Source organism: Fukomys damarensis, unplaced genomic scaffold, assembly GCF_012274545.1.
Source record: "Fukomys damarensis isolate Sample0158 unplaced genomic scaffold, DMR_v1.0_HiC HiC_scaffold_13, whole genome shotgun sequence".
NCBI lineage: Eukaryota > Metazoa > Chordata > Mammalia > Rodentia > Bathyergidae > Fukomys > Fukomys damarensis.
In genome coordinates, this window is record NW_022900925.1 from 257,105 (window position 1) to 268,865 (window position 11,761).

At 53.3% G+C, this 11,761-nt stretch overlaps 1 protein-coding gene across 1 annotated transcript; it reads right to left on the bottom strand.

The window, feature by feature from the left end:
• Positions 1–2,364: 2,364 nt before the first annotated feature.
• Positions 2,365–9,918, bottom strand: Natd1 (N-acetyltransferase domain containing 1). The gene is made up of 3 exons (XM_010618172.3): positions 9,656–9,918; positions 4,739–4,857; positions 2,365–4,004 (listed from the first exon to the last, which is right to left on the bottom strand). Exons 1-3 carry the CDS (start codon positions 9,678–9,680, stop codon positions 3,888–3,890), a joined length of 261 nt encoding a protein of 86 aa, XP_010616474.1. The 5' UTR covers positions 9,681–9,918; the 3' UTR covers positions 2,365–3,887.
• Between the last annotated feature and the right edge of the window lie 1,843 nt (positions 9,919–11,761).

The window sequence follows — 11,761 nt, forward strand, 5'->3', positions numbered from 1 at the left end:
GGTTTGGCACCATCATCTAGAGAGGATAGGAACACAACTTGGATCCTAGGTCTTCTGGCTGTGTGACTACAGATTAGAAACATCCTTACCCTGACCCTCAGTTTCTTCATCTGTTCAACAGGCCTGCAACTAGTATCTCTTGGGACTGCTGTGAGAATGGAATAAAACTGAAGGGCTTGGCAACTACTGCATCTCCTCCTCTTTTGCTAGGGCAGCCATCTAACCCCACAGTGGGAACGAGGAATAATTTCCATTCAGGAGTTGACCTGCCTTGGCAGCCAGAGAGCAGGGATATGGACCTTGGATGGTGACAATTCCTGTGCTTCTGGGTTTTGGAAACCTGGCCACTGCTCCCTGATGGGCCTGTGTTCAAGCAAGCCTGGACCCCATCTCCCTGCGCTGGACCAGAAGTCCCCCAAGGAGACACTCATTAGGGCCAAATGCAGCTCTCCTCTAAGAAAGAGGCTGACATGATACTAGGACCTCTCCCAAGGAAACTCCTTCAAGCTGCTGTCCAGGGAATAGAGAAACTGGTTTCGGGGCTGGACTGTGACCTTGCAGGTAGGAGACGACCAGGGTGTTGTAGTCAGCAAAGTCGTGCAGGCTGGGGTCTGGGGTTGGAATCCTAATGCCATTATCATTACCTTGCTGGGTCCCTTGGAGCCTTGTTCTCCTCTCCTGAAAAGTGGGGCTGCTGCCCTCACACAAGTTGATGCTCCCCCAGCCTCAATGTAAAGGCAGCTTCTGGAAACAAGCGGCTATGTAATCCCAATACTGAGGGAGGCTGAGACAGGATGATCACAACTTCAAGCCCAGCCTCAGCAACTTAGTGTAAAAAAGTAAAAGGGATAGGGATGCAGCTCAGTGGTAAAGTGCCCAAGTTCAATCCCCCAAACCACACACACATACAAAAGGCTGGATATCAGGAAGGGAGAGAGCAAAGACCAACTACACAGCCTATCTCTGCCCTCCTTTCTTACCCCAGGGCTTCCCAACTGCTTCATTCTGCCCAAGTCTTTTCAGTTAAAAAGGTCAGTAGCCCATTCAATTACCATGGGACCATGTGCAGTTTCAGAGCAGTCCTGCTGGCCCATGCCTTCCACTAAATGTATGTCTCATGATATGTCTGGAAGCCTGCAAAATGACAGCAGTGGTCTAGAGACTGGCATTGGCCCCAATACTACTGGTGCAGGTCCTGAGTGGGAAAGGCACATGAGTTACTGCCTTATAGACTGGGACAGGAAAAAGAACCCCGGGGTGAGACCTGGAAGGGCAGCATGAAGCCTGTGGCAACCTGCTGGGGTGGGCAGGGATCCCTGTGACCCTGGCTTCACCAAGGCTCTCATCAAGGACTTGGTACAGGGATAGAAGTTGGGAACCAGGCAGAAGGGGTAGCACCAGAGGGGCCGAAATGGGCTGTGGGCAGAAGGGTGGGTTGGGGGTCCAGGATGAGCGATGTGGTTATTGCTGCCACCATAGTGCCCACTGGCAACCTTGGGGAGTCTGGCACAGCCCTGGTGAGCCCCACAGTGGGGTCAGTGGTACTTTAAGGCAGCCGAAGGAGCCAAGGATGTCACCCCATAGGAATGTGAAACAAGCCCATCAAGGAAGCCCCAGCCATTCTTGGGCCAAGGCTTCCACCACCTCATTTGCTCATTCAAGTAGTTTTGTGGGCACGCAGCCTTCACGGCAAGGCCCATGCTGTTAGAAGTGTGGGATCTGTTTGAGGCAGAAGAGTGGGGTCAGATGTTGGCTCTAGGCACAATTTCTCTGGGTCCTCTTGTGGGCAGGCTGGAGCCCCTGGGCCACTTCATCCTGTAGGCCCCAGCTCACCAAGTGACTGACAGGACAATCTGTGAAAGAACCTGGGAGAGGTGGCCTTAGGGAGGGAAGGGAACTGAGGCTCCCAACCCAGATGGCCCAAGGCGGGAGGAAGGGGAAGGTACAGACCTTGGCTGGCCCGAGAGATTACTCTGGAGCCTATGCTCTTCTCTCAACCTGTGCAGGAATGGAGGACCCCAGCTGTGTGGGCACATAGCACAGCTGAGACCCCTCCTGCTGGCGATTTCTTCCTACAGGCCCAGGGTTCTCTGGCCCTTAAAAGTACTTGGCAAGCAGAGCTAAGAATGGTAGAAAGGGTGGGGGCACTACACTCTCCTGAGGATTCCTGGAGGCCAAAGTGGGGGTATATAGCACAGGGCAAGGGCCCAGAATACAGGAGGGGTGACAGTGCTAAGGACAGTAACTGCCACTGATTCACAGTAGTGGGGGATGAGGGCTGTGGATTCAGTGGTCCCACAGCAGGCTGCCAGGCCTTCTTGTGTGTGCAGATGCTGATGCTTCTGGTGAAGGTGAGAAGCCATGTGAGTATATATGTCTGGGATAGGCCTGAGCTGCTGTGGCTGAGAAAGGAGAGCTGGGAGCGGTCTCTATAACAAGACTAGGGCAGTGAGAAAAGTGGAAAAGACACCCACAGGCCAGGCCAGCACCAAAGGGAGGAGTCACAGTGGCAACCAGCACCCCAGAATCCACCTGCCCTGAGCTTGTGTACTGGAGGAGGGAGGTGTGGGGGCCTGTTAGCCTCTTGCTGGGGTACCCTGAGCCCACTCCAGATACTCCCAGAGGTCTGGGAGAGGATTTGCTATTTACTGACACCTCACCCCAAAAGGAATCTTGACTCCTGAGTCACCCTTAATCTCTGTGGAGGATTGAACTCAACCCTTGTGGGGAACAAGGCAAAGAGGTCAAGATCCTAAGCCCTCACCGTCCCCAAAGGGGAAACACAGGGCCCCAGAAAGGTGGGTACCCCAGGGCCAAGGTATACTAAGTGAGTTTCCCCAAGGGTGTCACCAGGAAGGCTGGTGTAGGAGGGACCCTGGGACTCGAGATAGACCTTGCCACAGCAGCTACAAAAGAGAACACTCCGGCGTCTAGTGGCAGCAAGGGAAACCCCTTGGGCTGAACTCCTGCCTCTTGGGTAACAATTATGCTTGTTGGGAGGCATCATGCCTCCCTCCTCCCCCCAGTTCCAAGGTGAGCCTTCTTGACAAAGCCCAGACAGGCAGTAGCAAAAAGGCCAGCAAGGGCTGAGGACCCTGTGATACTCATTAGGCTGCAGCAACTTAGGGTGTCTAGGGAGGGCTGGTTCCTGGCAGATGGGGGGTGGAGAGGTGAACAGCTCCTAGGGCAGGGAGCGGCCTTGTTTTTGGCAGAGTGGACAGAAAACAAGGGTACCAAGGGGAGGAAGATACTCATTGCCCCCATCCTGTCCACACCCACGTGTTGGTATAAGCATCGGTGCAGTGAAGTACGGAAGCCCGGGCTGGAGCTCCATCTGCCACTCTTATCTCTCACGTCAGGTACACAGCCCTTTACTGTGGCTCTGCTGTCTGTCTGTGCCAGGGCACCAAAGTCTGAGAAAGAGAAGGGGATAGTGCCAGTGGTAGCTGAGGCTTGGCACTACGACCCTCGGAAGTTGGCACATCAAGTTTCTTGTTGCTCCTCTTGGCTCTGGAAGCATCCTCCTCATGTGCAGAAAGGACGCAGCTCTCAGAGATGGTGGCAGGGATCCCACAATGGCCTCTTGCTGATCACAGAGCAGGGATCCAGTTGCCCTCAGGTCCGCTTGCACTGCCCACAGAAGGTCTGTGCAAAGCTGGAGGGTCTCTGCAAGAGGGGGCCGTGGGGACCTCGGCCATCTGGCTTCCCCTTCTCTCAGTCACTGCGGCACTGCCCAGCCTCAGGCAGTTGCCTTCAGGAACCTTGTCCCGGGCTGGATGTGCATCCTTACAAAAATAACTCTGAGCCTGCTCCTGGGAGCAGGGTCCTGAGAGCACTCGGTCTAGGGAGTCCACATGGAGGGAGACCGCAGGGTGCTTGCCTGGAGGTCACGGCTGCAGGCGCTCCAGGTACTGTGGCAGGGGGTTCTCCTTGACGTACTTCTGGATGTACCAACACGTGAGATGGGCCTTCAGATCCTCCTCCACTACGAAATCCAGGGCAGCCTGGGAGCCAGGGCAGAGGGGAGAGCCTGGTCAAGTTCCCATCCTGAGAACGTGGCAGTGGTGGGCTCTATCCACAGCCCTCAGGCTCCATGGCCACCCTCCTACTATGCCCAGGACAATGACTCTGAGTTTCCTTCTTGGTGCCCCAGGATAACCCCAGTCTGGTCCTGTATGAAAGGACATGAGCCCCACAGGGCCCCAGAAAGCACAGCAGGTAGGCGAAGAAGCCTAACCTGCGCCAAGCCCTGGCAAGAAGCAGAGGGTGGGGAGGGGTGGGGAAAGAGAAAAAGTTAGTCCAAGGCCAAGCTTAGACCCCTCAAGCAGCCCTTGGAGCTCACAGGCTTTTTTCTATTCCTGCTATAATCGCCCTCAGAAACTCCCAGGCAGCCTGGTCAGGGGTCTGGGAATGAGGGGATATAGCAGAACCCCAGTGACTTGAACACTTGCCCATCTGCTCCACAAAGACTTACTGTGCACCTAGTATGTTCTGGGTCCTGGGGCCATAGGACAGGATTAGGCCATACCAGGGCTCTACAAATCAGGAGCCTGGGCCCAGATGGGCTATCATTTGCCCTGAGAGGACTTAAGGGATGATTCATGCTTCCCACAACCCACCCACTGCTCACTGTAACCTGCCGGCAAGGTGGGCCTGTAAGTCTGTGCATGGAAAAGAAACATCTCCACTGTTGTGGGATGTTGGTAGCTCCAGTTCCCCTGCCCATCACCCTCCCTACCTTGGCAAGGTGCTTGGCAATGCCACGCCCACGGTAGGCATCGGGGACCTCTGTGTGCTGCAGGTCCACAATTCGCTTGCCCACATACTCGTACAGCAGGACAGCACGATCATGGCACCCTGAGAGAGAGGTGGAATAGGTAAGACTGTGGAGACTCCAGGGTCTGGGGCTGGGCCCAGCAGAGTTCCTCAGGAGGGGATGAGCACCCGGAGCTATGGTACCTGAGCTGAAGTCTAAGCATCCTCTCTGTGTCTGTTTCCTTGTTCATAAAATGGGGTACAATAAAACGCTCCTCCCACTTGGAAGATTAAATGAAGTAATCTCTGCACAATGCTCAGTGTGGTGCCAGCAACACTTGCGCCCTTGCTACTGTCCCCCAGCTCAACATGTTACCTCCTAGGGAGTATGAGTCTCAAGGAGCAGCAGAAGACACAGAGCAAGCCCAGCAAATCCACCACCAAGCCAGAGAAAATAGACTGGGGAGACACTGTCACCAGGTGCAGCAGGACAACCCACCGGACCCTGGCAGTGTAACAAAGGTCAGAGGACAGATGCACAAGTATCTCTGAGAAACTGCTGCTGGGCCCAGGAAGCAGGAACACACAGGTCTTCACACCCTCTTAGGCCTGCCAAGAAAAGAGACCACCAGCCACCCCAAGCTTCTGTTGGAAAATACTTAAGTTCCTCTAATCACAGTTGTTAGTTCCCCATCTGTCTATCTGTCCACTCATCTATTCATCTGTTCACTCATTCATCTACTCACCTATGCATCCATTTCTCTATCCATCCATCATCTACCTACCCATCCATCTAGTCACTTGTCTATTCTTACCCATCCACTCGCTCACCCATCCATCCATTCATCCACCCATCCTCTGTCTATCTACCCATCCATTCATCTACCCGCCCAGCGCTTTTAGAGCCCCAGGCACTGTTTCAGGTGCTGTGCACATAGAAATGAACAAGACAGACAAGGAGATCTACCTTTACGAAACTGACTAGAAGGAGAGGAAGATAATCAAGAAGAGCAAGGGAATGTACAGCATGGGAGGGGATGGGGAAGGGGTGTGAAAAACACTGGGTGGGAAGAGTATTCTGGGAAAGAAGACAGGCAGCACACAGGCTCTGAAGCACAGGTGGGGCTTTAGGAGGGATAGTGAGGATACTAGGGTGGCTGGAGTGCAGAGGCAAGGCGGAGGGGAGAAGATGAGGGCTGGGAGGCCAGGGCGCAGGTCCTGCAGCACCTTCTATGAAACTATAAGCCACAAGAGGGTCCCCAGCTGAGACAGATGACTTCATAGGGTCCCTCTGGCCACCATGGGGAAAATGACCAGGGGCAGGAGCAGGGAGTAATGAGGGAAGCAGGGAGGGAAAGAGAAGAGGCAGACTATGAGGCTGTTTTGAGCATACTGGCAGGATTTTGATGTGGTCAATTAGCAGAAGAAAAGTCGAGGGCAAACTCAGAGCTTCAAGGAGTTGCATGTATGTATCTGAAGTAAATAAATAAGCAAGGTCCAGGGAAGGACGGGGTCATTAAGCCATGTGCAGTGGTGGTAGTGGCGGGGGCGGGGGCTCTCAGAAGACCTCTGAGCTGAGAGGTGAAGAGGCTGAGATACCAGCAGATGAAGGACAGGCAGAGGGCAGGACAGTGCTAAGATCTCAAGGTCGCAAGATATAATTCCCTGGCCTTAAAAGAAGATACGTCAATGCCCATATCTTTCTCCACCTTTTAAAAGCACAGTGTATTTCATGTATTTTAACTTTAAAGCAAGCAAAAAGTAAATGTACTTGACATGCTTTGAAGTACCAGAGACTTCTTCCATGTGCCATTAGGGCTCAGACCATACTAGATTTCCCAAGAGGCAGACTGACAGACAGAGACCAGTCCAGGGTCCCACAGCAAATCAGAAACCAGCACAGGTTTTTCATCCCCAACCACTCATCCCCAGTGAAGAGGTTTTCTGGCCCTTGAGTCTCTCCCAACTTCCAGGAGGGAGGCCATGATTCAGCTCCCAATCTTCAGATGGAGACTGAGCCCTTAGAGATCCAAGCCACATGGTCACACAGTGGGTTTCAGGCCCCCAGTTCCAAAGCCAAGTTCACTCTTTCTGCTCTACCGAATGTGTCCTCCACTTCTGGCCTCCAGCCTTTGCTTGTGAAGCTCCCTTGGCTGTCAATGCCCTTCCTCTCTCAGAGTGGTCCAGCAAACAGACCCACCCCCCAGCTCTGCCTCCACCCCATCTCCAGGATCCTCCTTATGATATGACCACCATCCTGCTGTAGCTCCTGGCAGGCAACTCAGTTCTCAGTGCCACACCGTTAGGGTTTAAATTGGCTCACTTGGGATGGGCCAGTGACTTGCAATGCTATTTGGGGACTGATCTGGTCACTGAAGGAGATGCCCACGATCCCTGACCATTTCACCACCCAAAACTCACTGACAGCCTACTATGCTCTGGCAAGGTTTAGGTGCTGAACAGGCAGCCATAAACAAAACCCAGAAAACCCTTCCTCTTGGAGGATTTGTTTCAGTAGGGCAGGCAGAGTATGAACAGTATTTTAAGTGACAGGATTCTCAGGCTATGAGCACCTATGTGCTCTTAAGGACAACACAACAGACAAAGGTAGACAGTGGGGGCTGCTATTGTAAAGAGTGTGTATAGGGAAGGCCGCTCTTATCCAAAGATCTGAAGGAATGAGGGACCCAAAGAAAGATCTGGGGGGTGAGTAGACAGGGTGGAGAGAACAGCACATGTGAAGGACCTGGGATAGGATGTTCAGGGGATAGTGAGGAGGCTGAGAGGCTAGGCCTAAATGAGCTGCAGGCAGGGATTAGGAGGTAAGTCAGGGGGTCTTGGGCCCAGACCATGCAGGGTCCTGCAGGCCACTGAGAGGAAACCCAGCTTTTGCTTCGGCAGCTTTCACAGAGGAAGGAGGGGTGGGGCTGCAGCCTGCACAAGTCTGCCAGTGCTTCTGTGTTCACTCATTCCCTCTATCAAGTGGAGCGGCTGCTAGGGCTGTAATGGGCCTCAGGATGCCTCACAGATTCTCTGCCCCACTTCTGGTGTCACCTCAGTCATCACCCTACTCCCAGTACCCAGCCCAGCATAGACACCCAAGAAACGTCTGACCCACAAAAACTGTTCTCTGAAGCACACCTACAATGGTACCCTCAGTGGACCTGTGGGATATGGGCATGCCCAGGAGCAGGCCTTCCTGTCCAGCTCTCTGACTGGTCTGACCCACGATAGGCCTGTGAGCACACCTTCCATATGTGCCTGGACGCTGGCCTCCCTGACTCACGAGAGCCTCCCTGTCTCCCATAGCAGCACAGATTTCCCATCACCTGCCACGTGCCTCCCTAGGGCCTCTCAGGTCACCCAAGTGACATCTAACCAGATGTTTCCCCAACCTCCCACTGCCCCTCACAGGACAGCAGGATGAGGGGCAGTGCTGGCAGCCAGGCTCTCACCTCCTATACTGTCCCACCCTGGGACAAAGGCACATCCCCTGGGCATAACTTGGCTATGGCCGTAAGCCCTTATCTGAGCTGGGTTCTGAGCACCCCAAGCCTCAGATTGACTCAAAAGGGCAGAACTCGTCTCCCAGAAGCCTAGGAAACAAGCTTGGGCTAGGTCTGCAGCTCTGCCAGGTATACCAGGGACCACACCTGACCTGGGACAATCCTACCACACATCTCTCTCCTGGGCCTGTGAATCACATCAGGATCACAAACCGTAACTACTTTTCTGAGAAGCCGTCTCTCCAATCCAGGGCCCTGCACTCCTCACAACCACAGGATCAAAGAACTCAGGAGGCCATCAGGGGAGGCGATTACAAGAAAGACAAAAGCTAGAGAGAAGTGGGGATACTGGGAGATGGAGATGGGGAATCTCAGTGAAAGGTGGTCTCCTCTACCACTGCACCAGCCCCATACCAGCCCTACAAGGTAGTTGGCAGATCAAAAAGCCACTGAACAGATGGAAGGACTGAGGCGGCGAAGAGTGCTAACGGGTCTCAGAGGCCTGGCTTGGGGAGGGGCCAGAGGTTAGAGGCTCAGGTAGAGGGAGCCCGTACAAGGTTTACATGGGTCACCTTCTTCCCCAGAAAACTCAGCCCAACACAGCCAGGAGGCACACAAGGGCAGATCAGCCTGTCCTGCCACCCTTCCTGCTCAAGACACCAGCTCTGGATGGGCATCACGGATGCTGCAGGGCACAAGGGCACATGGGGTCTGGGGGCCCTGTGAGGGTGTAGTGGGTCTTACAGGGGCGGGATTTGACCCCTGTGAGGCTACTAGCTACACTCAGCCCTGTTGCCTCCAGAGTCTAGAGTAGGCTAAAGATAGCTGCTGGCCCTCCAGGGCCTCAGTCTTCCTCTCTGCAAAACAGGGGCTGGGGAGGATATAGGAAATGCCAAAATGTTGGCAGCTGAGGTGGAGGAGGAAGGCCAAAGAAGGGGCTGCTGGTGGGCAGGGGCTTTTTATTAGCTTCCTGCAACCTCTGGATGACAGCACTCTGAGAGAGGTCAGGGTTCCATGTGGTTTAGCTGTCCAACAGCCACGTGCCTTAGTTTCCCTACCTACAAAATAGTGACACACTAGCATCTCAGAACCCAGATTTGGGGTGAGCTTGAACATTTCCTCATATCCCATGTCGGCAAGTCCTGTCCATACTACCTTTTGCATCATCCTGGACTTGGATGTCTCTTCTCACCTTTGCTCACAGACCTCATAGTGTCCTGCCCCACAGACTGCTCCCCACAGCACAGCTAGGGAGAGCCTGGGCCACTCCATCTGTCCTCTGATGAGTACTTTTCCAAGCATCTATCTTGCTTAGGGTCAAAGTCAGTTCTCACAAGTTCACACTTCCCAGCCCTGCACCATCTACCTCCTGTAACCTCTTAATTTCATCCTACCTGCTGTCCTCACTCCATCCTCCATTGCTCCCTGCTATTCTAAATGCACACCAGACACCACAGGACCTTTGCTGTTGCTGCTGCCTTTCGTTGAGGGTGTAGCTGTTTCTTGCCTCCTTCAGGTCTTTACTTAAATGCCACCTTCTTTGAAGAGAGCCTTTCTAGATAGCTGATTCTGGACACTTCACTCATCTTTCACCAATCTGTTTTCCAGGATACCTCACAGTGTATTTTTTGTCCATTTCTCCTCTACACTAGCAGCCTCAAGACTCTCTAGCACCTTGAGGAATGCTGGCACAGAGCAGGTGCTCAATAAATATTTGTGGACTGAATCCTCCCTCTTCTACTTTGCAAAGCATTTCAATCCCCTGTGCCTCAGCTACCTCATCTGTAGATGAAGGAGCACTTTTCACCTCCTTACTTTGGTTCAGCTATGAGATAAACTGACTCCATATAACAGAGCCTCCTGGAACAGAGCAAGCGCTTAATGACTCCAGTTGCTCACATCTTTCCTCCCTCAGGTCCTAAGATTGCAGGAAGACACCCTAGCTCTGCCACAGGGACAGTTAAGGCACATATCTGCATGAGACACCAAGAATGACAATCCTATTCTATTCCCACTCAGACTCAGCATTCATATTCATGGTGGGCACAGTGGTGCCAGCTTCTAGGCTTCCTTACAGGTCTGAGATTTCATGAGCACCTTCTCCTCCTAACTCAGGAAGCCTCCCTCCCAACCTCAGGTCCAAACCCAGAGCCAGCCTACATAGACACCTAGAGAAGCCTGCAAAGGGAGGCGGGTCTGAGAGGAACAGCCACCTCTAGCCTCCCTCTTCTCAGATTGGCTGGGAGGATCCCTGGCCATTTCTGTGGTTAGCCACAATGCAGTGGGTTCCAGTAGGGAGCAAGTCTAAGAATATGGTCTGAGCACAGCCAGCTATGGAGAGTTGTCCTTTAGCTGTACCCATTTGGAAGTAAAAACTTCTCCCAAACCCCAAGTGTTCCCTTTTTCTTCTGTAAGTCTAATGGGCCTACTGAGCAACAACAACAACAAAAAAGAGCCTCCACAGAACTCAGAAACCTCAGAAGAGGATCTGAGATCTCCCCCCACAAGAATGACCAAGGCCCTGAGTATTACCACCAGCCAGGCCACTGCCAGCCCCACTGCAGAAGGATTTGCTTCTATGAGGGAAGAATGACATGCAGGATAGGCTAAGCCTAGGTTTGAGTTCTGACTCAGGCTCTTGGTGATACCCAGAAAGTCACTTCCTGCAGCCGTAGCCTCAGTTTACTCACCTGCAATGTAAGCTGGTGTGTCACAACACATCACTGTGACAGACAGGTGCACCCACACGGCTGTGGAAGTGGTGGGGCCTGGGATGCCCAGGATCCCAAAGAGGAGTTCCAGGCCCTTGGACTGACCAAATGAGGGCCACAGAAACTAATTCAGAAAGCCAGACCCAGCAGGATTGGATGCTATCCCAGCTCTGCCCAAATTCACCCGCTGACCTCAGACAAGCCTCTCCCTTTCCTCAGCCTCCACCTTTCCTTCTTGGAAATGGGCGAAATGGGTACCTTAGCCTCTAAGAGCTTTGTACATTCCCATAGTGGGCTCAGCTTTTGGGGAAGGGGGTGGTATCGGGAGCTCACGGTCCTAGATTTCATAATTCTATTTCCAACCCCTCAGACCTCCTCGCAAAAACTTCTCTACAGGAAACGAGGTCTGACATTGCTTTCTGGTTTTAAAAGTAATGGTCAATCCATGTTTGTCGGCAAGTGGCTATGTACCAAACAAGTGGCTGCACTTGACACTTATCACAGGTTTCATTCTCACCACTAGCCAAAGTGCTATTCCCAAGGCAGATGGAGAAACTGAGGCACGCGGAAATGCAGCAAACTGACTGAAGACTCAGAGTCATCCACCCCAGCCCCCCTAACAAGGGGCAGAAGCCTGTCTCGCAGTCAGCCACTCGCTCACCCGTGGGATTATCCCAATGCCTCCAGAGTGGAAGAGCTGCGCTTCCCAGGCACCTGGCGACGAGGCAGGCCCGGGCCGACCCGCTCTCCAGGATCTCCAAGGGCGGCCCTCGGCGGGTGTCCCACGCC

What these genes read in the sequence shown, in the direction of transcription:
- Natd1 (XM_010618172.3), bottom strand. Translation starts at nt 9,680, where the DNA reads ATGGAGGATGGAGTGAGGACAGCAG. An exon ending in GGATGGAGTGAGGACAGCAG is followed by an intron (nt 4,858 to 9,655) that starts GTAGGATGAAAT and finishes CCTCTCTCTCAG; the next exon opens with GGTGCCATGATCGTGCTGTC. An exon ending in TTGCCAAGCACCTTGCCAAG is followed by an intron (nt 4,005 to 4,738) that starts GTAGGGAGGGTG and finishes CCTGGCTCCCAG; the next exon opens with GCTGCCCTGGATTTCGTAGT.